Source organism: Chroicocephalus ridibundus, chromosome 9 (assembly GCF_963924245.1).
Source record: "Chroicocephalus ridibundus chromosome 9, bChrRid1.1, whole genome shotgun sequence".
Taxonomy (NCBI): domain Eukaryota; kingdom Metazoa; phylum Chordata; class Aves; order Charadriiformes; family Laridae; genus Chroicocephalus; species Chroicocephalus ridibundus.
In genome coordinates, this window is record NC_086292.1 from 33592796 (window position 1) to 33620256 (window position 27461).

The following is a 27461-nucleotide window of genomic DNA, read 5'->3' on the forward strand; positions in this document are numbered from 1 at the left end:
TGTAGAAAATTTTGATGTCTAGAGGCTTATGGGTTTTCACTGAAAACTCAATTACTTACTGTGATCAATAACTCTAAGTTACTTAAAACTAATTCAGCATCTAGGAGTCCAAGAGTCTCTCGGTCTCCTGGCTCTAATGCCAAGAACTATAAAAACACAGACCAAAAAGATAGGTGCAGGTGAAAATTTGGTAATGGCTACAATCATAGATTATATTCTCCAGGTCAGGGAGAAGTGACCCGTAGGATCTGTCATGTTCTTATGATGACTCTCTGTGTCATACAGAAATGATGAGATTTCTGTCTTTCTCCAAAGACAATTTAATAAGATATAAATAAAATATAGTAGAGCCTAGGATAGAATAAACAGCTGAAGGCAATAAAACAGAAATATTCGACTGGAAATGAAAGGTTGAGAGTATGTATCAGTGATAAAAATCTACAAAATGTGAGAGGGCATTATCAGAAAGACACAGCAAGAAACTTAAATGTTCTGTTTACGCACAGAGTAATTACATTTTTTTAAGGCAAGAAATGCGGAAATTGCCATAATTAGTCAATGAAACCATCTTAACTCTGCCTTGTGTGGGGCAGAACAACCTTTTTTATGATTGAAGCATTTTTTGACATGCTTCTAGTTTGAGTTCTGATCTTTAATGAATGGCACCAACCCCTTTCACCCATTTTCCACTCAAATGTTATGAAAGGAGTAGTGGGATTCACACCGTAAATTTGGAAAATCCATAGCAGGTGCCTATGCTGACTGCAATTCTGTTTACTCCATAGACAGTAGCATTGCTTTTGAAACAGTGGCCATACCTAACTTACATGAAATATGAAGTATCTCAAATCATTATGAATATAGCTCAGGACAATGTACCACGGTTGAAGTTCTCTCCATGCAAAAATCCCTTCTCTTGTAAAAATGGCTGAATAATCCTCGTGACATTCAACCTAAGTTTTCAACTTCTTTCTTGTATTTCATGTTATTGCTCCTAAATATCTTAGGGAATTCTCTTGTTGGTTCTTGATGTTTATACAGGGTAGACAGTTTCTATATTTTAGCACAAGAGTTAGCCGATTCATATACATTTAGTGCCATTACTATGTTTGGGGCTTCGCTTGGGCACTCGGGGAGCTGAACTTTCCAGAGGCTCTGTCAACTTCCCAATGTATATTTTCTTGATTTTTACTGTACAGAAGTACTTCAAAAGGAATGGTTAACAGTAGTACCTCAGTGTTTTATGATACTGCAGGAAGCATTGAGCTGCATTTTTCTTCTGTGAGGTTTATTTTGATGTTCTGAGCCTGTTAAACGGGTTGCATGGTAAAGTTGGAGAAGTCTACGTACTGGTTGTAGTTGAGTGAATTTGTGTCTAAGAACTGCTGAAGACTCAGACCCTCATTTATCTGTAGTAATAACGTGATATAAAGATGTTAATAATTCATCTAAATGCCTCAAAATCAAACCCAAAATGTGTATCAGTTGACTAAACCATTTGTTTCCCACCTTCCTGGTGAGCTATGAGTGGTAGGTTTCATATAGCAATTGGAATTGTCTGAGAAGTTACCTTTTAATTCTTAGAGTAAATGGAATGCATGTGTCCCGGAGGAGAGGAAAGGGGGAATAGATCCACGGTTATCAGATCACTTCATCAGCTTTGAATAGCAGCATTAGCATTTACAATATTGGGGAGCGATATTGGAAACTTCATTCGGATGCCTGTCGAAATGAAGCCTTTTTTTTTTTTTTTTTTTGTTCCGCAATGAAACGCGACTGCAGGGTGATTTAGATGCATTGCCTGGTTATTGTTCCAACATAACCTCTGTGCCAAGTTTTAAAGAGGAAACTAATCAAGGAAAATTGTGACTTCGGAGTTGCAACCAGACGGTTGCATTCCTGACATATTTGTAGTTTGTTTAATAGGGTACTGTAAATTTGAGTAGTTGTCATTTATTGATATAGACAAGTGTTCTGGGAGATATTTTAAGGCATTCCAGCTTGTCTTTGTTTCTTTTTGTCAGTCCATATTGACAAAAGTCTTTGTCTGAAATTCCGGTGCATAATTATTCAACACTCCTATAATTTGAACAAGAAGTTGTTTTTGATGCATATGTTAGTTTAATTGCATCCAGGTTTGTGAAGCAGAAGAAGCTGCAGATGTCTAGAAACTTTGATCAGGGGAAATCCTTTGAATTAATTTACAAATAATATTTTAAAAATGTTTTTATGGACATTGGTTAACTATTCCCATTAATTACAGGTATAGAAAACATCTACTGACAGATGTCAGCATCTGCTTTGGTACATGAAAGGGGTAATTTTTTCCTGGTATTTTTATGAGATTAGTTCAGTACTGCTGATAACAATGAACAAGTTAAAGGCACGTTTTCAAGCCAGATAGCAGGACAAGAACATAAATTACATCAATACAGGAACTTCAAGTGAAAGTACCCACCAGTACAATCCCAGGTGAGGTGAGTGGAGGAAGAAGTAAGTGCAGGAGAAGCTGCCAAAATTAAGCTAAGGGTCCTGAAGGAGAAGTGGTCTGTTAGCAATGCTGTTGCTAGATTTTTTAGGTTTGTGGGGTTTTTTAATTTTAGATTTTTAAGCAAGGCTTGAAAACAACAAATGGCCAAAACTCATGTAGAAAGTAGGAAACAAATGCAAGATTATCTCTAGCAAGCATGTGTTCCTTTGCCTAACCACAGAATAGTTGTGTTGAAGGATGTTACTCCAAACCCTCTGCGCTAGAAGTGGTGAAAATGGAAGTTGGCACTACATGTCCTGTGGTGCCCAGAACAGTTAAATAAGACTTTTGCATATGATACGTTAAGAGCTAACTGCATACAGGACAACGCAAAATCCAGAAATAATTAAAGCAGTGGTGATATTAAAACAAACAAAACAAAAAAACCCCAAATAAACCCCAACAAATAAACAAAAAAAATGAGTCTGTGGTGCTCTGTCTCATCTTTGCTAGTACTTCATCAAGTGTGGTGTGTGTTCCTCCAGAAATAACACCTTTGCGGGCAGCACGTTGCACACAGAGAGACATGCAAGTGTAATTAATAAAACAGAGTTTCTTTCTAGTGATAGGTTGGTAAGGCTGTTTATTGTCAAACTCTTGACTTATATTTGTGGAAAAGCCGATCCCGTCTATTTTGTACCTGCCATGACCGTGTTAGAGAGGCAAAGGGTGGCTGATCTATAGGGAGGAGAAGCCAAGGAAACATCCCCCTGCCTTGTTCTGCAAACTGTCCTCGGTTTTTGGCTTTAACACTCAGGAACTTCCCAGCCAAGCAATGTACTGTTTTCTTTTTCTATATTTCTGTTTGCATTATCATTTGTTAAAGATAGCAAGTGGCTAATTATCTTGACGGCTTGTTTGGGACCTTAGTTTGGGTCACTTTTTGATGAAAATTTTTTGTGATGGTGTGTAGTTTTACTTTGAGCAGCAAAGTGCCAGCAAAAGGACTCTCTTTTGTGACAAAGTGCAAAGGTTTAGAGCTTTCAGAACTAGAGTTTTGTCAATAATCCTATGGTAACTCTTGTGTGTTAAGAAAATTATTTAATTACCTGATAATATATTATTTTACCCCAGGGTCCCTGCATAGATCAACAGCTTAGTTATTAGTGATACACTACTCAATGTTATTCTCTTTATTATTCAGCTTTTGGCTCCCTGCCTTTAAAATGCTCCTTGCAGAAGAAGAGAAAAAGTGGCTTCTCTAAGGACTAGTCGTTGGTACTACTACTGCAGTGTTTGATTTAACATTCACAAAGCTGCTGTGTGGTAAGAAGATCTAATCTCTATTGTAAGAAAGGGAGCCGAGATATGGAAGAAGGAGGTTTAAAAGAAGTGCTCAATAATTTAGTGCCCCATGTTGAGTAATTGGGATTGGATTTTTTTTTTCTTCCATGTTCAATATCATATTTCAAAGCAAAATTTGCATTGGCCAAAACTGTAATTATGATTTGGCAGCTCATCTGCAAATTGGATCCAGAGGTTTCCAATCAGACCCCCGAAGCAGAAAGTACATAGTTCACAAGCTGAGAAAGGATTGGATTAAGTAAATTGCATGGGAGGTGACATTTTTCCCCGCAAAACTGGTAGAGTAGCTAGTTCCAGAAACTGCAGACTGTCTGTCATGTTCCTTATTCTGCATGTCATTGTATACCTGATAGTTTCTCCAGTGAATGAGACAGAAATTATATAAATAACTCTTCTAACTAAACGTTCCCGATTCATCCCCAGAGGAAGTCCATTCTGCACACTGAATGAGTCATAGATCATATGGAAAAAATAGTATGTTATCCTATAGTTAAGAATGGACCTCACAGGCAAAAAGAGCCAAATTATATAGTAATTGCGTGAACAATCTCTTCTAAGTTGAGGTTAAACATTCTTTTAATGTCCTGTGACTTACCATATATAACTTATAGTTTTAGAACAAAAATAAAAAAGCCTTCAAAACTAGAATGCCATCATGTGATATGTCAGAATTCACGGGCCTGATCAGACCGTTGCAGTTGAGCCAATGGTGGAAGGAATTTGCCCTCTACTAGTACTACAGGGCCATGAAAATGCTTTGCCATGGTGTCGTAGGTTTTTCTCACCACAGGTGTTTCTACCTTTCCTCCAGATACAGCCCGGCTCTGCCCCTTCCCTCTGGCAGAAGCTGTCCCTTTGTATTTTCTTGCTTGGTCACGCTTCTCACTTCCACAGAATCACACAGAATCTTAGTACCTTGCCTAATATTTTTACATCTCTTCTCCCCATCTCTTCTGCCTCCAGTCACCCCTTCTACTGAGGTTCCCCAGCTTCTCTCCAGTTTCATCCAGTTTCACTTTCTTCTTTTCGGTGCCTTCTTCAGCTGACTTGCTCATCCAGTCTTACCTCTTGAATCCCAGTCCCAAGATTTATCCAAGTTTTTCCAAAGTGTTCCATGCATTTTAGGTACAGGTATTTGCATTAGGCCGCTTCTTTGCTTTGTCCCTGCTGCCTGCAAGAGGCTCAAGGGTTATTAAGAGCAGAAGAGAGAGATATCTTGTTTTCATTTCCAGTGCCGGCCCCGGATGCAGACCTCAGGAGCACGTACCAGTAATTGCTGGGAAACTTGTCAGCCTCTCTTAGCCTCAGATGTGGAACACGCTCCTTGTAAACAGATTGTTCCAGTAGTTCAGCTGCAAAACTTGAACAGGTTTTGACTGAACGTGTACAAAGTATGATTATCAGAATTTTTTTCAAAATCTTGTGGCCTGGCTACATTTGGTAGCTTTTATATGGTAGATTTCCATATAAAAGGCAGAGGATGCATTCTTGACAAAACCCCACTTTCCTGGCTGACTTAATTTCACTCATTAAAATAAAACAGGCACTTACATTTTGAAAAAAAAATTATCAGAATATTTGAAGCATGGAAAAAAAATAAAATGCTTCTGCCCCTCTTGTTTTCCTTCAGACTCATTCTTGGATGAAATACTTCAGTCAAAAAAATGAGACTAAGACAGATACCAGGAGTGGAAAGTTTTAGTCTGAAGGGTTAAAGTTTGATGAACTCATAAGTAAACAGACAGTGCTACCAGCTGTAGCGGTGCCAAAGCATTGTAAAAGATGGGACACGAATCTGCTAGTTTAAGGTGCTTTTTTTTTTTTTTTTTAAGTAGTATGACCTAGGAAGAAAGAACATATTGCAGAAACAGTGTGTGTGTTGTATCAGAAACTAATTTTTGATGGGAACAAGAACTCTAAAATATGAAAAATGCTGTAATTTCTGTTACACTTGGCTCCTGCAAACTTACAGTAATTTTTAAGCTATATTTACAGTGGTCTACAACTCTTCGCTTTTTGTGGAAAACTAATTGTTCCATATTGTAGGTCTTTTTTTTTTTTAACCAAAAAAGAGCAAAATGCATTCTCTCAATAGACTTACCAGAATTCACCCTAGATGTAGTAACATCTGTACATTTGTTCCTGTACATTTCTGCCTCATATAACGCTGCATAAACATTTCTGTTGCCTGATTGTCACTTAGAGATCCTTCTCTAAGAACATTGTGATTATTGCTGTAATAAGAATTTTTAATTAAAAAAGTGGAATATCATGGTAATACAAATGAGAAACTTTCCTGAACTTTCAGCCCTTCTGCTGGAACCATTTCGGTAGTCCCTCCTCCCACACAAAGGCCAGTCATTTAAATGGAATGCATGCAATTGAATTTCCATTTAAATTGATTAGGCTTCTGTGTAGAAAACTGGTAGAGGATTATTCCCACGTTCTGATGAAGCTGGTAGAATAAAAGCATAAAGTAGTGAAACCTCTGTGATGTAAAGACTGCACCCCCAGAAAGAACAATGATTTCTAAAAATGAAATAAAATAGTGCTGGAAACCCCAGAGTAGATGTTTTATCACATTGGAGTAATTTTCTACAAACTACGAGATCTAGATCTATCATCTTTGCTTTAAGTCTGTTGCTTTCACTGGAGTTGCATCAAGTATGAGTTTGTCTCAGGGTCTTTCAAAGCTGATGTTGATTGTGCCTTTCAAAAAGGGGTTTGGAGTGACTGATGTTTCTAGTATAAAGAATGCTGCGACTATTATATTAAAGCAACAGGCCTTAGTACATAAACCTCACATTTTCTGAGGAGGCCTCTTAAAACATGCTCTGTTTTTCAGATGTATTTGAACAATGTAGGCAGATGAGACACCGGATCTGCATCAAGGCTGAAAGCTTCCACGTTAAGGCGTTTTTCAGACTTTGAGCCAGGTTGTGTCAAATGCAAATAACTTTTCGTCGATTTCCCGTTAAACGAGGCAACAGTGTGCAGTTTAAGCACCTTGAGCATTATGTAGTGTTTCTATAAATAGATATTTGAATGGAGGGATTCTTGTATTTAGTGGATTTCTTGATGCAGCCTATTTATAGAGAAAAGTGATACCACTGCTGAGACTGAGAATGGCCGCTGTACAAAGTAGTTATGATTTCTGTTGCAAATGCCAAGCTTTTGATGCTCGATTGGGATCATGTAAAGAATATCCTGCGCGCGCTCCAGTCTCGGTACTGAAGTACTTCTTTGCTCAGGAACTGGGCACTAAAAGAAACTTGGGACAGTAAAATAGTAACTATATTTTGAAAAAAGAAAGGGTTTTGGAATGAGTTGATAGTCATCTGGTCTTTTGCTGGATCAAAAAAAGACTAACAACAGTCAACCGACTCGATGGTTGGCAGGTGTGAGTTGACATAGCTCTGACTTCCACAGCATACTTGCGTATCGCTTACACCAGATGATAATCTGTTCCAGCATGGTCTGTTTTCAGTGTTTGTCTTCCAGTTTCTAATTACTAAGCTTAGATGTTGTAGAAACCAATTATTGTTGCTCAGATTGGGTTTTCTTTGGTTGTTTGGTTGGGGTTTTTTGGAATAGCATTTGTAAAATTTTAGCAGTAAACAGAAATGGATGATTTCCTTGACGCATTTTTGGTACTACTGAGGAACTGTACTGTTAATTTTCCTACTATAGCTTTTTGGTGAGCCCCTCCTAAGCTTCTAGTGCCAAATGTTTCCAGTCATGCACATTAGATCAGTGTAGATGCTTTCTGTGGGATGAAGAGTGGCTAACATTTTATTTAAAACCAAAGCTGGACTTGAATCTTTTAGAAGTTGTTGAAAACCTTAAATAAAATAAGTTATTTCAATCTAATCACATGGATCTGCCAGTGAAAATTTAAAAAAACCCCACAAACCTGTAAAGTTAAGCAGAAATACTTCTTTTTCCATCTGTTTGGTTGATCTTTCTTCCCCATCATTAGACATACTGTGTTTTCATCTGTAAAGTACTATGGAAGGGAAAAAAATGTAAGGGCGTAATAAATGCACTTGCCACATTGTGCATTAATGCCTTATTTGTCTGACACATTGCAAAGTTAATAAAGATTAGGTTTGGGTAACACTTCATAGACTTTTCTGTTTAAATTCAGAGGACTTTCTCAGTGCAAAGCTGAAACTGTTAATGGAAAACGGGGTTCTTAATTTCCAGGCTGAGGTGGCAGCAGTTCCCTTGCCCGTGGCAGTGGGAGCCAGCACCTACCTCGGGGAAGGCAGGCGCCCTGATCTGCAGCTCTGCCACAAACCATCTTCCTCGTTCCAAACACAAGCTTGTTGCCAGCTGAATGTGATTGGGGCAGAAATATAATGATTTGGTATTGTGCACGCGTCTAAGGTCTTTTCCATCTATGGCGGGCAGCCCCTTGAAAAAGAGAAAAGCTGCGATCCTGTATTACTTGCTCCCTTAGACTTCACATCACTTCAGAATCTCTCTCTGGTTCGTAAAGAAAGTTAGCAGTTTATGACGACTGTCATGACGAAGCTTAATCTCCATTGCAACAGACACGTAGGTGTAAATTCATCGCTTGAGGAAGTGCCGAGATTTTGGCAATACAGGTGCTCATTCCTCATAAACCTGTCCAGATACCACTGCGTTCACAGATGTTAATTTTCATTCCATGTCAAACCAGACATTTATGGTGTACTGTCTGTGGTTGTGGACTGTAACTAGAGCTGGCTAGCACTATTTTTACTGCAGAGCTGTTCTTCACGGAATTTATGCATTTTAAAGTGTCTTGCATGTTTCGGTTTTTCAGAAGCATCAATTCCATTTTAATAAAAAATCTGATATTTTGTGCCACAGTTATCTAGACACATTTAATATACCTTATTTCTTTTTTTAGTTTGCAGACAATTGTCTTCACGTTCTGTTACCCTTTTTAAAAATGAGAACCATTGGGGGAATAAAAGAATCTTCAGCAGTTTAGATGGATGTGTTGCTGTCTTTCAGTGTGTTCATGTAGACAAAAGCAGGTTGCCTTGATTCCACGTAACGCTGATAGGGACATGCATGGTCCTTGGTGATCCAAAGAGAAACAACTTAGCAGAAGAATTAAAATTTGAAGGACCCCAGATTCGGCTTTCAGGTATGGATGTGGAACTTGCGTAGGTTTCAGAAGGAGCAAGGCACCAGCACTTCAGGGCAGAAGTTCACTGCCGACACGGACATGGTAGATTGTTGTGTAAAGAATTAGAACTTATATAGTGTGCATATTGCAAGGACATGCCACTTCTAAGAGTATGTTCTGAAAATGAAAGAAGATTCTTCAGATTACTGTTTCAGAAACAAGTATTTTAATTATTTTTCTTTGGCGATGTGTTTATCCTCTGGAATGTCAAAGGATTAGTATGATTAGGTAGAACCACTGCAGAAATGAAAACTGCAGTACAACTAGATTACTTGGACTTAATTTAATATATAGTATTGCACACATAGAAGATATTAATTATGAATTATGCCTGAGCCTGGGGAATCCAGAAGGACTATGGGGCCTTGGAAAAAGAGTTTGCCAGTTACTGTGGGTCACAAGAATGAAACAGTGCCAAAAATCTTAGTCAGTATTTTAATTACCTTTAGAGGTGGTTTCACAGGATCAAAATGGCCCATTTCTGCATTTCCAGAAGTGCATTATCTCAGCGCAGCTTTGGAAGAGCGTTGCTAATGGCAGGCGTGCATCCAGCCTGAGCCCACATCTGCTGCCAGGCTGATCCTTTTCTGGTGGTTCGCCAACACTTCATTAATTAACCAAAAGTGTCAACAATTTGTGAAAAACCTTTGCTTTTCAAATGTTTCCCAAAAGCTAAAAAGCAAGTAGGGTAATTTCTTCGTTTTACAGTCTTAGCTGTACTGGCAGCTCGTTTTAAGACAGCTGCAATGGTACATGACAAAGGAAGTGCTGTGTGCTGCTGTCCTTCTGAATACTTTCATACCTGCATAGTTCAGATGATATTGAGGCATAAATAAAGCTGCTGTTTCAGAAGTGCAAAGTTCTTATCAACTGCAGGCACAGTGCATTTGCAGAAATTTGGCCTGAGGCCCCAAAGCACAAAGGGATACTTTTAAAATATTTTGCCTGAAGCACTGCGGCCACATCTGAAAGGACAGGAAGAGACGCTGGCCGAGATGTCCTACTCATTGAAACAGCCTCTTCAAAACGCAGCCCTGGAAGCTCTGAACCGTCTTACCTTGGATGAAAATGTCCAGCACGTTGAAGGTACTTAGCTGAATAAAGTCCCGTGTGCTTCATTTACAGCATTGGTTTTTTCAAGCAGCATATTTTAAATAGGAGGGACATCATCTAAAAACATACAAAATTATGGATTCTAGATGTTTTTTCTAATTTTATAATGCACAGCTATAATAATAAAAAATCCTCTCCCAGCATAAAGTATAGTTTTCTACATAATTTATATCTGCCTCTACACAATGGGGTATGAGATTTATCTTAGTAGATGCAATGTATATTTTTTGCTGATCTGGCCTCCACAGACCTGGTTTAAAAAGGAGATTTTATTTCTTTTTTTACAAATGTCCAAAGAGGTCATCCTGTTTTCATATCAAAACCTCTGTGAAAAACTTTAGATAACTCCCTCAGTAATCACAAAACAAAATGAAGTTTTTGAGGAAAAAATGAAACTGTAGCTCTGTTGTTAACAAAACAATGAATCAAAGTCAACGTTTTGTTTTCCAAAAAATTGTTTTCAAGTCCCTACCAGGCAGCATGATCCTGATGCCCTCGTGTCACTGAGGGGAGACCCAGGGAGAATCACACGATAACGCTAAATATTTTATCAAAGTTCATTCTGAAAGCCCCTGGAAGATTTTGGAAAGAGATCCAGGTTGTTTAAATCCTAGTGCTCTGGCCTAGCCACGGGAATGTTCTTCATCTGTAAACATGCCAACATGCCTGCTTTTAAAGCCAAATTGCTCTTTGTCGGGCAGGTCGCAGGACCTGCGTCGGGGATGGGGCCGTGGAAAGCCTGGCTTTCTCCTGCCTCCCCTTCCAGCCTCTCCCAGCCGTGGAGGGGAGCCGGCGATGAACTCTGTAAGGTGCAAGGGTTGGACATTGTAAATACGAGCTTGCTTTGGGGTTTTCGTATTCTCACCAGAGATGCTCATTGCTGTCTTTTTGGAGTTTTATAGTCAAGCTATGTGTGTTTGTGACAGAAATAGTAATTAAATAAAAGTGTAAAAAATTGGTTGTACTCTCAGGGAATAAACAAAAAATGAGGATCTACATAAACCCCCATGCTAAAGTGTCACTTTTGACTGTGCAGGGTCGTGCTTTTTCCTTTTGGTGATAACACTGTATTTTTGCCTGAAAGATGAGCTGAAAAGCCAGGGAGGCCAAGAGAAAGTGCCTGGCACTCGAAGCTCTCCTGAGAAAGGCTCATGGATTTCATTTTGGGGGGGGCTGAGCAGTAGGAGGTGTAAAAGTGTAGTTTTGTTCAGCTATGCATTAAGAATTTAAGTGGGGTTAATAAAAGATGTGTAAATGTTAACTAGTATATATGTAGAGTGTAGTATAACTCTTTTAAGTACTGGTCATTCATAAACTGAAGTAAGTTTGACTAGTTGCACCTCGTAGTTAACTCTTTCAGAAAATATTTTTTTAAAGACATTTAAAAACAAAAATGAGTATAGTCTGCATAAAGAATAAAGCAAAGAGGTTTTGCAGACCAGGTCATTCTCAAATTTTTACTCAAAATTGTATTTTATTTTGTAATTAAACTTTAATGAAAGAAATGGAGGAGGGACAACTGAGTTGGGACTTTTAAAGTAGCAGGGACGTTACAGAGTTAGCCTTTATTTCTGATTTTGGCTTGATCCCCTCAGAGTTTAGCATATTTGTCAACCCTTTGTCCTGCTTTAAAGCAATGGGGCTCTGTCCCGTGGGCAACTTTCAGTAAGTTTAAAAACAGAAATTGTAGCTATATAAAAATGATCTTAGAAGGGGTGGGTGTCACTATTTTTTGGCAACAGCAGTGAATATTTTGATCTTTTTATTCATGTGCTGTCTGCAGTTGGTATGAACGGGGTGTCCGGGAAATGGTTTATGAGCCAGAAATACTGGTACACAAGAGCACAAGCTCAAGGCTCAGGAAAGGAAAAACAAGAAACAACAAAACTTCACAATAGACTGTCAGAAGACGCGTGCCAAAAAAAAGGGGAAAGCGTTCCAAAAAGAAACCCCTCAGGCTGGGGTCTTTGCTGGTGCAAACTGATGTCATTCTGCTGTAATTTAACGTGGTGACCTTAATTTATGCCAGCTCAGGTTCCATCCCTTCACCTTTAGGATATGTGCTACAATGGGTTTCCATAAAAAATGTGACCTTGCCGGCCTGGGTGGGTTGGCTGGTGCGGCAGAGCGACCTGTGCTGCACTGCTGTGTCATGGATGCAAGGGCGCGCGTTTCCCTTGGGCGAATAGAGCTTTGCTTTCTGCATTTGGCACTGGAAAGACTTCTGGTCCCACCCTTCCAATGTAGTTTGGTGGCTCATGGTCCTACTTTCAGGGAAGCATTTTTTTTTTTTTATTAGAGGGTTTGTTGAGGAAAACAATAGTTCAGTGTACTTGGAGATCTCGGAAGGGTGGGCGAACAAAGCACAGATGGCTGTTTGCACAGAAACAGTGTTTATTCTAGAAGATTTGTTACCGTGATTGTAAGAGAAGATAAAGTAGTCCGTGAACCTTCCCCCAGGCTGTCTTTGGTACGGTTTATAGCCCACTTGAAAACTCTTGACTGTGACGTCTGTCTCACTGATCCAGTTACAAACATCTTCATCTATAGATGGTGGACACAAAGTGAGAAGTGCCCTGGGGCCTCTGGTTTGGCTATCGCCGCAATGACCAATATATACAAATATAAGAGAACTGCCTTGCAGTTGCAACAAGAGCTCTTACTGATTCTCTTGCTGTTCCCTTCAAAAACACAGACATTTGGGAATGCTGTTTTCATATAATACTGTCTCAAGTTTTCCCTTGAAATCTGTTTCCTGTACAAAAAATACTCTGCTGTTGTAGTCCGGTTCTTCAAGTGGTTTCTATAGTTCTTGAATAGTGTTTTTAATACCCATTTTGATCATCTAAAGGCTACCTAAAAAATGCATCTGTGACCAAAGCTTGTCTGTTTTCTCCAAGCGCAGAAATTGTTCTGATTAACCCCCAGCCTTTTCTAGAAATCTTTGTGCGTGCCCACACACAGAGTAGTCTCTGTAACCGCTGTAGTGTGAGGATATGGGCGGAACGAAGTAATTAAGTATTTAAGTATCTAACTTGTATTTACTGTTGGAATCTGCTTCACATCTAAACAAGGCTTGTCTGCCAAAAAGGGGGTTGTGTGTGTGTTAAAATACAGAGTAATGCAACGACTGTAATAGCAGCATGTAGAAATAAAAAAGAAAAAGCGGTAACATGGTATTGAAGCAGAGGATGAGAATAAGAAGCTGGTGTGGCCAGCTTTTAATAAGTCATAGAAGCATGTATGTTAAGTGTTTCAACTGTTGAATCTGAGCCCAGAAAATTAATAATGAAAAATGTGAAGCTGTTGTGGAAAGGAAATGATTCAGATCTAATTTATTGAATTTATCTTGGAGTGTCGTCTTTTTGCTGAGGAAAATGATGGCTCAATAAAAAATTTGCTTTTTTTTATAGAACTGTTGCTCCATGAACTCTACAAATTAATATTTTTTTCCTACAGGCACTTTTGATACTGTTACTTAAAAGCGGACTGTTGTTACCTGTTTTAAAGAAAAGGAGTCTCCAGATGTTAATATCATTCATCTGGATAAGAATTTGGCAATGCCTTCATTAACCTTCTAAAGTGAATTAATAAGAAAGCAGTAATAACATTGCTGTTGATTATAATGTGACTGGTTTTTTTATTTAAACAGATGTGTCCCGAAAGCAGCAGAAATATTAGAGAGGTGCAATGTGCATCATACAATAACAAGCCATTTATGGGTCGATTTTATGAATGGGAACCTTTTGCAGAAGGTAAGGGAAGACAACTTGGCTTTGCATTATTATACAGAATGTGTTTTGGAAAGGCGAATGTGATTTTTACCCAGTGGAAGCCATCAGGCTTTGACTGTGTGTGTCTTGCTCATTTTGCTCTGTTTGTCTGCTGCATTTGTTCATGGGCAGAGAAGTAGATAATCTCACATCAATATCTCTTATGTTTTACAGGAAAAAAAGCATGTAAGTCCTGCTTTGTCTGGTATACCATTGGCTCTGTGTAGTGTTGCAGCAGTTTTTCAGCTACTACACTGTTAACTATCTTCTTACGTATTTACTTTCGATGACAAAGGCTCAGTCTGGCTCCATTTCAGTAAATGGAGTTCCAATTTTTTTATGCCATTTTAGCATGTGAGTCATGGTCCTTATGCATTGATTTCAGGTCTCTCTGGCTGTCTAATTTCTGTTTTCTAATGGTATGTTTGACAGTCAGGATGGTGACTGTGGGAGGAATACCTGTGCTGTGGAGTTCCCCATCTGCACGTTGAACTGGTTGTCCTGGAACACAAAGCAGCAGCAGCTCTAGTAGAGGTCTGCCACCCAGCTCGAGTCCTAACCCTTGGAGGAGGAGATCTCAGTCAGTTGGGGGTTACAACCTTTCTCCAGGAACTTGTTTTGTGAAATAGTTATTTATTTTGTTTTTCTTTCTGTAAACAAGAGCTGGGCCCACCTCAGTTGAGAGTCGTGATTATTTATGGGGTAAATAATTTATTCTTCAAATATGTCTCTGGATTCAGAGGAATTTAGTTCCTGTCTTATTTTTTAAATTATCATTTTTTAAAAGTTGTTTTCTAGAAAACTTCAAAGAGCAAAGAGGATTTATGATAGAGAAATATGTATGCGTACTGTGGACTGGCTGTGTTCAGTATTCTGAGGCTGTTCTGTCCCTTGGTGAGAGTCACTAGGAGGAGAGCACATCCATGACTTCGTTACTCACAGAGGCCTTTGCCAGCGGCTGTGCGTGCTCTGAGCCACGCTCTGTGCCACCTCTCCCCTCCAAATGGAGGCACGGTCTCACCTTAAAATTGTAAAATGCAGGATATAGGCCCATTTACTTATCCTTTCTGCATTTGAGAAGGAAGAGAATTTGCCTGTATTTTTGAGTGTCTCTTGAATATGACTTTTATTGTCTTCTGTGTAAGTAGCTACATAAAATACAATGCCACACGATTAAAGTAGAAGTAATATATTATGCCGTGGCTTTTAATGTCTTACAGTCCATGTTTGCAGGGATTTCTCTTTGCTGGAAGACTTCACTACAAATAAAGGCTTCAAACATATTATGATTTATCTTTATGGCAATGCCCTGCCCCTGTGTGTCCTAAAATTGATGCAGTGGCAAGATTTACCTGATTATGCACATGGTCAGTGTTGGTGATGTGCTCTGAGGCAATTAGTACTCTGTGGATGCTTTACTTCAGTCTTTAACTCATCATGCTAAGTTGCTTTCCTGGCTTCAAAAGGGAGGCACAATAAGACAGTTGGAAAAGGAATGGGAAAGTTTCTTTCGTGGTGGAGGGATTCCTCCTGGTTCTCGTATTTTTATTCCCCTTCCCTTCATCCTAATAGGTTTAGAAGGAGAAAATTCAGGTGATAGCTACTGGTGATTTTTTGCTGGTAATAGACTGAGGTCATGTCTACCCTGTAGTATAGAGCCTCGTGCTACGTTTTGAAGTGAAAGCAGTGAAAAGTGTGTCTGTGTGGGGCTGCAGCTGGGTGCCTCAGTGGCACAGGGCACGTGCCGCTGTCGCTGTGCCGCTCCTGGTGACGGGGGAAGCCCTTGCTGGGCTGCGCTGGGTGAATGGCTCTCTGAGCCAGTGCTGGGGTTTGGTGCCTCACGCTTGTTGCAAAAAGGCAAAATCCTTATTTTGTAACAGTAAAGACCCTTCCAAAGATGTGCTGAAGGAAGTATTAGAAGTTGTCATCTGTTTATTTTTCAGGGGATTCAAGGAGGTGTTCCAAATGTGTGAAGTTCCTTTTTCCTATACCTATACCTCTGCTATGAGGACAGGCTGAGAGAGCTGGGGTTGTTCAGCCTGGAGAAGAGAAGGCTCCGGGGAGACCTTATAGCGGCCTTCCAGTACCTGAGGGGGGCCTACAGGAAAGCTGGGGAGGGGCTGTTTGCAAGGGCATGTAGTGACAGGACAAGGGGCAATGGTTTTAAACTAGAGCAGGGTGGGTTTAGATTAGACATTAGGAAGAAGTTCTTTACACTGAGGGTGGTGAGACACTGGCCCAGGTTGCCGAGAGAGGTGGTGGAGGCCCCATCCCTGGAGACATTCAAGGCCAGGCTGGATGAGGCTCTGAGCAGCCTGATCTAGTTGAAGATGTCCCTGCTGACTGCAGGGGGGTTGGCCTAGGTGGCCTTTAGAGGTGCCTTCCAACCCAACACATTCTGTGATTCTATGAAATGGACGTTTCCGTGGGTACTTAGCATGCTAGCATCCTCTCTAGTTCCTTTAGATGAGCAGCTTTGATCCGCAATTGATGTTACCTATTTTTACAGCTCTACGTGAGTCAGTGCAGGTCAGGTAGGTTCATATCTAACTCCCAGTTGATCTAATAATGTTTGTTTCTAATATAGTCATGCCTCAGTCCTGGTTTTATCTGCTGTGGGTAGAGTGTAGACTTGCAGAGCTATACCTCTTTATCTTAAATCATGAACATTTGGTATATACTATGCTTTTAATTAAAGTCACGTTCAGAACAGTGAAGTTGCCCAAAAGGAAGTTTCAGAGCTCTACAACTTTGACACCTTGTACCATGCATTTAGGCACAAAAAAAGAGGTTGGTACCCCAGCAAGCACATGGCTGAAGGCGTATTCTGCGAACAGGATGACTTTTCCTCCAGCACGGCCCCAAAGACTTACGATGTATAAGCTTTGATGCAACCCTTTTCAAACTGCTATTGACAAGACGCCGCCAATGCTGAGCCAGCTCAGCCCACCTCCATCTCTTTGCTTCCTGCACAGCAGCTTTGACTCACCCTGCCCCGTGCCAGGAGGGATGACTCAGGGGATCTAAAACATCCCACAGTCATTTCTTTTTCCCTCCCCTGCATAGCACGGCTTGCGTCTAGTGTTTATGTTGGATCAATAAGGGCAGCTAAACCATAATTTACAGCCCTGTCTTGATGGCGAGTTAAGTGTAATTATTATTATTTTTTAAAAATACACATATTTTTATTTCTCCCTTGTTCAGATTGGGTGCAGCTGCATTTCTAAGCCCTGTTTTATCTGCTGCTGCTCCAACACAAACTTTTGTCTTTATTAAAAAAGCTATATTAAAGGGACTATAAACCCTATGAAGTTATAGTAGTTAATGAAAACCCCCTAGTTTCTGCTGGGGAACCAATAGCACATAGTGACTTTAAGGGCAGGATTTGAAAGGAAGGATCCAGTTGTGACAGAGGGAAAACATCACCGTGATATGACCATAAAACCTGTAAGGAAGTTTAAAGCTAAAGAAGCAATAAATGTTTAATCATTCTGATAACTGAACTCTTTAATTTGAGCTCTTTATTTCAGCTAGCTTTTATTTTTAATTGTGGTGAAAAATTCATAATCTGAAGTCTTCGATATTTTGATGGGTGTATGAAAGGAACCTATTGAAAGGAGGAAACCTATTGGCTCATTGAAAAGGATAACTCAGTGGGAATCTGACCACAGGAGTCTCTCGGTGAAGAATAACTGCATTTTTTGAGAGAAGGGAGACAACTGCAGGTTGTTTTGGTCAGAAATCCTGTATAAGGTTAAAGAAGAAATATAGTCCTCTCCAGAAAAATCTCTGTCTGAGACTTCACCTTCAGGAGGATGCCTGGATAGTCTTATGCATCCAAAATACATTTTCAAATATGGTATTTTCAAATCAACAACTGCAGAAAATCCTGGTCAGCTGCAGGCCCTCTTGCTTGGGCAAGCCCGGTAGGGCTGCCTCTGCCGGCTTTGCCAGTGGAGGAGGACTTCCAAGTCTAGGAGTTGCTGTGATTGCGTCTCCAGTGGCTAAAACTTGAAATAGCTGAAAATGTATTCTTTGGGGGCTTGGCTTTTTTCTTCCTTTTAAACGTAGCCATTTACAAGCAGGAAAATACTGCAAAGTTTTAGCATTTTCTCCTGAGACAATTTCACTTTCTTAAAAAAAAAGAAAAAAAGAGGTTTTTGCAAGTCAGAGCCTGGTCCACTGAAAGTCAGATGTGGTTTGCCCCTAAAAGATATTGAGACTTTGCCCCATTCCCTCATAGTAAAAGAAATGCAAAATTTTCATGGAAATTATAATGTTTTCTTTTTTGGATTTTTTTCATTTTGTTATTTTAGAGCAAAATTTAAAAAAAAAAGCAGACTTGACCAAGCATTTCAAATGATGTTTTTGTTTGCTTTTTGTTGAAAACCAGCTCTAGTTTCAGTGCTCCCCTTTGAGGTGAATGTTCTTGTTTGCAGGGCAGCACACTTATTTACCTGCTTATTTGCCTGCATCGCACTGAGAGCAGGAATTCTTGCTCAATGTATGTGTTATTTTACACCTGCCCATGGCAGGGGGTTGGAACTAGATGATCTTTAAGGTCCCTTCCAACCCAAACTGTTCTATCGTTTACATGTGCAGCTGTAGCTTGTGTTAGAGCTCAGTGGACGCTTGCTAACAAAGGTAGTAACGGGAATGAGAACGTGCTAAAGGATCATCATAGCGGTGGCTGTACAGTTGATTTCATTCCACTTGGTAGAGTCGAGATGTCTTTGGCTTAAAATACTGTATGAAGCCAGATGAGTTTCTAGGAACAGAGCCACGCTTAGATCTTGAAAGCTGTTTGAAGAGTTTGCTGCTGGCAGATGGTGGCTGGAGCCCGAGGGCTGGCACGGAAGCCCCTGCTCCCCGCTCCCCGCGGGCGGGCTGGCTGGGGGCAGCACCTCCAGTGGCAGCTCTGCAGGGTCAGCCAGGGAAGGGGACCTCTGGAATGCCTGGCGGAGTTCATTCCAATTTCAGCTGGCTTCTGTTTACTTGAAATGAATCAGGATCCAAACTTGGAATGGATGGAAGGGTATTTGGGCTGTATGCTTTTCATGCTGGACTTCACAGTGCTCTTTCTCTCAGCGCTCCATCCTGAAGCCCGTGTTGTGTCCAGAGGAGAACTTGCTGTAGAGGTAGATCTGTGCAGGCTGTAAAATCCTTCATTAGTTTACTTCTGTTTTAAAAAACCTTCTAGTAACCTGACTTCTAGCTATAGATGTCTCCCAGCTACAGCTGTGAAAAACATGAGTTCTGAAGAAAATGAAATGTATGACTTCTACAGGTGTCCAGCAAATACTGCAACTTCAGTACTTCGTGTCAGATAAGAGGCATTTACAATTTAGACTGAATTCATTTTTGCTATTAGGGTAGAGACTGAAGACTAATGCAGGACTGCTACATTTATTTATTCATGTTTGTTGTTGCTGGATCTGGAACATCCGGTTTCACTTATTTTGAATGACAAAATAGCTTCTCATAACAGGTCAAAATGCAGTAGCCCAATTGAAGATGTTAAGTTGTTAAGAAATTTCAGCAGTCTGCTGGTAATTGGTGGGTCTGAAGACACTGAATGAGCTCTGATTAAGATGATTTAAGTAATTATAAAATGGAAGAAAAGCTGATTGGTTTTTTAAAAATCATGATAGCATTAAGGACTTCTGGAACAGAGTACCCAGAAGTCAGAGGGGGCTGCCTTCAGAGAGCTGGTGCCAGGAGCACAGTTACCAGGACAGTGCAGACACTGCCTACAGGTCCTCAACAACCAGCTGCAAGTACAGAGTGGTTCTGCCGATATTTCAGGGTTTTGGGAGGTTTTGGCTCATTTGCTTGGGCTTTGTGCAGGCAAGGGTATATAGACTTGTGAGGAAACCATTTATTCAGTTCTAAAGTTTCATCAATTAGATGTTTTGTAGAGCATTTTCCATTCAGTTGATCAGCAGAAATCATCCACCAGAACTAGCGAACCTCAGGACATCCCTTCCTGTGAGTGTCTGTAAGTCTGCTAAATGAACATCAAACTTCGGACAAGTTACACTTCTCTTGTCTTGTCAGATTTCTAGATGTTGCTTCCAAGCGTTCTGCTATTACATGTGACTATTTGTATACAGTTACCAAATGTACATATGATTTTGCAGTAAGTTTTGGGGCCAGATATAAATGTGGCCTATTGAGTGTTGTGTAAAATTGCAAATTGATGAATGTTCTGGGACAATCCTGAATATATTTGGTTTCAGTGGTTTAGTGTGTTGTTTTTTCTTCTGTTAGAATTATGAGATATGTGTATAAACAAATCATTACAGATCTGTATTGTTTGTATGCACGTTATTAGTGCAAGTGTTCATTCAGTGTCCATTGTTGGATTTCATATCATCTTAATATAAATCCATTCTAGAAGCATTGTAAAGTTTGATATATACAGAGAAACATAACATTCCTGTCATCTCTATGTGGTAACTGGAGGTGGAATTCAGTTTAGAGTAATCAGAGAATTCATCCTTGTGTAAGATTGGTAAGGTCGGTCCTGCTGTATGTTCCCTGAATGCCTGTGATTTCTTGGCGAGAGGCGTGCAGTCCTTGACAAGCCAAGGTAACGGAGTCCCAGTTTAGGAACTCCTGGCCTTTCCTGGTTTGTAATGACCCATTCCTCATGGCTCAGGATATGCTGTGCTGCACTAGGATTCTCTTGGTTTTATGTGCAAGACTTTGACAACATAATTTTTTATCTGAAGGACGAGAAGAAGTCTTTCTGTTTTATTTGTACTTTCTCTAGTAAGTTACTTCTAGTTGGTGAACATACAGGTGTTTGAGTATATATACAGTATCTCAAGAAAAAATCCAGCTGTGCTGCAGTTTGTCCAGCTGCAAGGTGAATCTTCAATGAGGCAGCTGCTTGAAATCTTAATTTCTCATTGCAATAGACCATACTTCTCTGCCTTTTTCTTTTTTTGCCTCCACACGTTAGAAATCTTGGTTGATTTTATTCCATTTTGCGGGTAGTTGTTCTTGAAGCTTGTACTTTAATTGCATGTACTGTATTTTCTATAACTTTTTGTTTGTTTGTTTCTTATTCCTGTTTTATGTGAAATGCTGTAGCCAGACAGATTCATCAAAGAGGCAACAGACAGAGTTTTGGGAGGTTTCAAATCTAATGGATAGATGGTAGATATAATAGATATAATGGATAGATTTGTTGATTGGCTACAACTCAAATAGTGCACACCTCTGTAATGATAGGTAATAACAGAATTGACATTCGTATATCTCATCACAAAAAACCCCAAAGGGATTTGTTTTCCTTGTGTGCAGTAAGTGCGTAGAAAAACCTGTCCAGGAGTTGGTCTCAGTTTCCTCCTGCAAACCAAAAGTCTAAGCCTATGCCTGTCAACTGAAATAAGCGTTAAACAACTATCCCAATATAATTCCTTTCTACGTGCTGTTCATATGTGATTTCACATGCACTTTTCTTCGTGGTTATAATCTAGCATAATTTGAGATTTAGGAAATAAATTTGGAAAAATCTAGTGAAAACTTTGCCCTGTTTTATATTTTATGAGAACTGATGGCTTCAGGTCTTCAACTACTGTGTGAGTTGACAGATGAAACAGACTGCTATTCACTCTCCTTGGCCTTTTCTGTTATCTGTTGGGCTGCGTTCAGGTTGGATCAGTCTTAATCTATAGCTGTTTCAGGAACAGTTACTCAGCAAATGAGTAGCATTAAACTGAACAGCAAACCAGTCGCACGTTAGTGTAAGACAAGACATCCTAAAGCATATACCTGAAATCATTGACAGGAGCATAAGCACTGTAGGGATACAATTCCCCGTGAATTCTGGTGGAATATTAGCTCTGATTTCCTTTAGACTCATTGGAAATTCTATCAGAAGTATCAATTTTTCATACATTACTGAAAATTCTATTTCATTTTAAGCTGAAATCTCTTACAAATGTTGCTCACTTAGGAGACTAGAATTTATTCAAATGCAGTAGAACAAGAAGTTAATTTATACTATATTCCTTTTTTCCCTTTATTTATTTCCGATTTGTGAATGGATCACAAGAGAAAGCAGATGGAAGTTTGCAAAGCTTTAAAAGTATGGCTGGACTAAAGTATCCGAGGCATTTCTTTGACTTCATCAATAAATCTGCTTCCTGAACATCTGTTGTGTTGAGCTTGACCTGGAAATTGTAAATATCCTGTGTATTACTGAAATATGTAACTACTTCTATAGAAAGCTTTAATAAAAAAATGCTTAGATACTTACATATATGGAAACCTAATGCTTCCACATGGCAATTTACCTTTTATAGTTATTATTCCTATATAATTTTATTAATATACATGTTTTGATTTGCATTTGTAAGAAGTTTAGCAATATCAGAGCCTGGCTTTTACCTGGGATTCTGTGGTTTGTTACAATTCAAATAATAATGCATAAGTATTTTTAACTGTACTCTTTTAAGTAGGGACCATACTCTGATGTATGAAGTCATCCATTTCCCTGTAATAGGCCACGTGCACTGCATGTTGTAATATGTCTAGTTCGTTCTGCATACTTCAATTTCCCCACTTTTCTACTTGCTATTTGGAGGGGAAAATGAGTTAAGAGGGACGAAAACAAGAAGATTTGGGTGTTTATAAATGGACACCTGGACAAACCTCAAGAATTGGAAAGGGTTTTTAGTGCCTTTAGGAAAATGGGAAATGACATCCATTGAATGTTATCATTCAGCAGTAAACTCAGTACACTCCAAAGTGGACTTGAACATAAACCATGTAAACAGAACGCATTTTTAAGAAGACAGGAAAGTGAGAGAAAGGAGATGAGCTGACAAGCCATTATCTGTCCTAATCTTACGGGGTTTAGATAAATTTAACCTAGCTTTGCTGTAGAAGAGACATTGTCTTCTGTATCCAGGTGACCAATATTTTCTGCTTTATTTTAGAGTATCTGACCTGCCTAGTTGCATTAATTGCGAGTTGGGGAACATCTCAGGAAGAAATATGCCCTTGTTTCAAAGCACATTGCTTAGTTCCTTTGATGTGAGCAGAAAGTTAGGGACGGATGTTGTGGCTTTCAGGCTCAGATTTAGAATGAAAATTGTATCCAGATTGTGTGGTAATGAAGATTGTTAGGCTGGACTAGAATGTGGAAGGAAGATCTGATTTTTGCAAAGCACTTGGCAAGCAAGTGGTATAGATCCTTTAAAGCCTACCTTGATTAAAGTTGTATTGACTCCCTCCACTTGCTACCAACAGCAAGACCTCCTTGGGCTCAGATGAGTATTCATGTCTGCAGTATCCACACGCTACCCGATACTGTGCAAGCCTCTCTGAGAAATGCCGTGCAAATGCATACACTCATGACTTCAACTGAAAAAAAAAAAACCAGCTTTTTTCCACTGTAATATTTTCTGATTTTATTCTTTCTTCTTAAAATGAGTAAACAAAATCTTTGCTGAATTTCCGTAGTAGATTTTTACCTGTTAGTGGCCCTTGGAACAAGATACAGACACCCAACATTCAGAAATTAATTAAAGTGTAATCTGTTACACTCCTTTTATATACATTCCTTACATAGCTTCATGTGTCCAATGGCTGTGCAGAGCAGTCTGAAGCTTGCTGCAAGTGGACAACTGAGGATTTGGATCCCTTTGATTTGGGGAGCATTCTGAGTTCTATAGAGATGGGCATGGGAGTACCTTAGAAGCAGATTCCTACTAGGAATCAGAGGGTGTGGTTATGGAAATGATCATCCAGGAGTGAAAACTAGCATAGAGCAGGGTTGCTTTAAATTAAGATGCCCATGGAATTTAACGAGCCTCGGGCAATTTCAGGGGTTCGTCTCCATCTTCTGTGTCCTCTCTTATGGATCTTGTGTCAAGCACAACTTTCTCAGAGCCAAAACGTCTGCAATGTATGAATTAGGAAATAAAGATAATGCCGATTCCTATTTTTTGTCGGTTCTAATAAGGGTTGTGTGGCAGCGTTACACAGTGGTAGAATTATAATATAAGAAGGACATGGACCTGTTGGAGCAGGTCCAGAGGAGGACGACGAAGATGACCAAAGGGCTGGAGCACCTCTTCTATGAAGACAGGCTGAGAGAGCTGGGGTTGTTCAGCCTGGAGAAGAGAAGGCTCCGGGGAGACCTCAGATCCCCTTCCAATACCTGAGGGGGGCCCACAGGAAAGCTGGGGAGGGGCTGTTTGCAAGGGCATGTAGCGACAGGACGAGGGGCAGTGGTTTTAAACTAGAGCAGGGTGGGTTTAGATTAGACGTTAGGAAGAAGTTCTTTACACTGAGGGTGGTGAGACACTGGCCCAGGTTGCCGAGAGAGGTGGTGGAGGCCCCATCCCTGGAGACATTCAAGGCCAGGCTGGATGAGGCTCTGAGCAGCCTGATCTAGTTGAAGATGTCCCTGCTGACTGCAGGGGGGTTGGCCTAGATGGCCTTTACAGGTCCCTTCCAACCCAACACATTCTGTGATTCTAATCTTTGTGTATCTCCATTTCCTTTTGTTGCATCAGATCCTTTTGTATGTGGGGTTTGTCAAGACAAGGGAGACAACAGGGGGGCAAATGAAGTATCTCAACTGTCTTATCAAAAGGGAGCTTTTCTCACACTTTTTAGTGCTGTTTGCATTGGTGTGGTTACTGTATACAAGTACATATGTAGAATAAAGGCTTTGGGATGCTTTAGTCTTTTTTGAGATGATATTTTAATTTTTTCAACTCCAGTTGTTAACAGGAAAAGTCCTCCGTTAAGCTTCAGAGCCAAAATGACACTCCAAAAATTTGCCTTTGCAGTTGGATCAAAATCTTTCCCTTCTTTTGGCTTCTTTATAACAAAACACCAATATAAAGAGGGAATCCTATCCTCATCCCTGTACCTCTTTTGGGGTATGAAAAATGAATCTTAGTCTGAATTCTCATAAATCTGCTCTTGTTGGTGGTAGATTCCTTTTGTAGCAGACAGAGACAAGCAGGCTTGGATGCTCTGAACAGATGTATTTTACAGTTTCACAAGGAAAGTATTTTATGTGAGTTTTATGATTGTAGTCCTAGGAGTCCTTGTCATGCGGATCTGCACAACCATTTCTTGTAGTATAATGCACTAGGATAAGGGAAGACTTAGAGCTCCAGTGATTTGCAGGTGTGCGCTTCTTGCACAAACCCCAGTGATCCTGCCATGTCTCCCAGATCCATGAAATAGTCTGGAGAATAAAATAGAGCTGTAAGGTCAAGACTGTGTAATCTTTTTAACTTGTTATACGTTGACTTTGGGGAATATTGAATAAACAGGGCAACAATTAAACAACGGATTATCAACGTGTGTTCCATCTTTGTTGTTAAATGTATGAAATATTTATTCAACACATTTCTTGTACAATTTTAAATTTTTTAAATCAAGTTTATATTCTCGATTTTACACACTCTCTTCTGTGCAGTGTGGGTTGGTTAACCTAGAAGGCAAAATTGAAAAATGACCAGTGAATATTCTTTTCATGTCTGAAAATAAATGAACAAGTGAGACATAGGGAGAAAATACATAAAGTGAGTTTGATAAATAAAGTAGAAAAGAGGGTCCCTACTGAAAGATACTTATCAAGCTATCTTAGATTTTTAAAATTACTGTCTTTGCCTCAGTTTATGCATGGAAATAGTTTTTGTTGATTCAATTATACATTTCAAAAGGTTTTAAGTATTTTCATAATATTTTCCACGTGTTTGATTTCAAGAAAGCTTTCACATTTATCTACTTGTCCGGTCAACAGTGATTGTCCAAACAGTGATTGTCCAGTGCTGCGTGTGCAGCGGGCTGCGCAGCTCCCAGTCAGGTTGCTGCAGAAGTTAAAGGAAGGCAATATAAATGAGACTTTTTATAGGTCCTAATGGTCCAAGAATTATTGAGGTTAGTTGGAGTTTTTCCCATTCACTTCAGTGGCTTTTGGCTGAGGTCACTGAGAAGAAAATTCACCGTGTAGCTAAAAAAGTGATCAGAACTGAGGACTGATCCTGAAAACTTTATTGCAGATTGATAACATCCAAATTTCCGTGTATTCAGGGAATTGGTATGTACCTAATCCCACGAAGGCTCAGGACCTCAGTAGAAATTTTCAGTTTCCTTGAAAAAAGATGACTCGGTTCAGAGAGTCCCCTGCGGTCCCGACTGTTCAGAGGTGTGAGGAGCTTCTGCTGGGTCTGGGCCCGGTTCTGTTGGGTGCGTGTATGGGCAGGGACTTGGAGAGCAGCAGCACATAAATGTGGGATTGAGTTTTCTTTCATTCTCTGAAGAATTCCAAGTACGCAACGAAAGGGTTTAGACCATCTCAGAGACCAAATTATTTCCTTCTTCACCCCTCCCCAAAATAGCTCTGCCTTTTGTTTCACTGTATGTGTTCCTGAGCAATTAAAATTGTGACTACAAAATGAAACATTTATTTTACTGTTGAACCTTTTAAGTATTAACAGTTGTCCTAAAAAATCAAAATAATATATGTATTCCTAACTCCAAACGCTGAAAGTAACCCTTGGAGAAACGAATGATAAAAGGGGTCCTAGTAAGTACAGGCTCTTTCCCATCTACTTTGGGAGACTGGTTTCTTACAAGTATTTTTCATTATGTTGAAAGAATTACTTATAAAGATACTTTTCATTTATGGTTTGTTCATTTTGAGCCTGTTCCAGTATCAGCTGATACAAAAGGAAAGATAACATGAATTTCAGAGGGAGTCAGATGTGAATCTAAACATTTATGTTCACAGTTTCCATTTATGTACTCAAAAACTGCGCACTCTCCGCAGTAGAACTTGCTCTTTCTCTTTTTGGAATATTTAAGCGCAAAATTCTATTTTCTTAATGTAATTTCTATGGCATTGTGCAGATTTTAGAAATTAACACCTACATATACAGAAAAGGTAGATGCACCAGTTGTTGTTCTGGTGAAATTTGTGGATTTTACCTGATTAGCTTTATAAATGTTTTAATTTTAACTGATCAGTTCCGAAACGGAGGTTTGGGTCAGTCTACACATGGTGCCAGAAGCTTTGGTCATAGTTATCAGTAGCAGTGTGGTGTGAGTTCCCAAGTCCAGAAGTGGTGGCTAGGTGAAGAGTTCAGGAATCCTGCGCAAGTACAGGGGATGTCAGGTTTCAGAGCTGGCGAGTCTTTTGCTGCTGTGTTTTAATAGTAGGTGGCTTGTTGGTGATTGACATTTAAGCATGGTGTAGGGCGCTTAAAGCGTGAGCAATTTCTGCCCAAACTGGCAAATCCAGGTGCCCTCGGGTAAGGCCGTAATCGCAGGTGTGTAATAGCCATACTTCTAACCTGTGGCAAACACGAGGCCAAAGTCATTTGCTTAAGCCTCCCTTATTCTGATAAAACCTCTTTCTGTGGGCTATGAGTGAGAAGACTGTCTTTTCTTTGGCAGTAGAAGGTAAAAGCCTGCGAGGTTTGAGCTGGGTCCTGGGACTTGCCAAGCTCGGGCTGGAGACTCTGAGCAAGACTTTTAAGAGTGGGGGAGGGATGGGAGGTTGTAAAGATAAACTGCT

General features: G+C 39.8%; 1 protein-coding gene across 2 annotated transcripts in view; it reads left to right on the plus strand.

The window, feature by feature from the left end:
- Nucleotides 1–27461, plus strand: part of THSD4 (thrombospondin type 1 domain containing 4) — a 302859-nt gene that overhangs the window by 62781 nt on the left and 212617 nt on the right. For both annotated transcript variants that reach the window (XM_063346574.1, XM_063346575.1), the window contains exon 7: nt 13783–13885. In XM_063346574.1, the coding sequence (XP_063202644.1) occupies nt 13783–13885 (103 nt within the window). The remainder of the gene's footprint in view (nt 1–13782; nt 13886–27461) is intronic.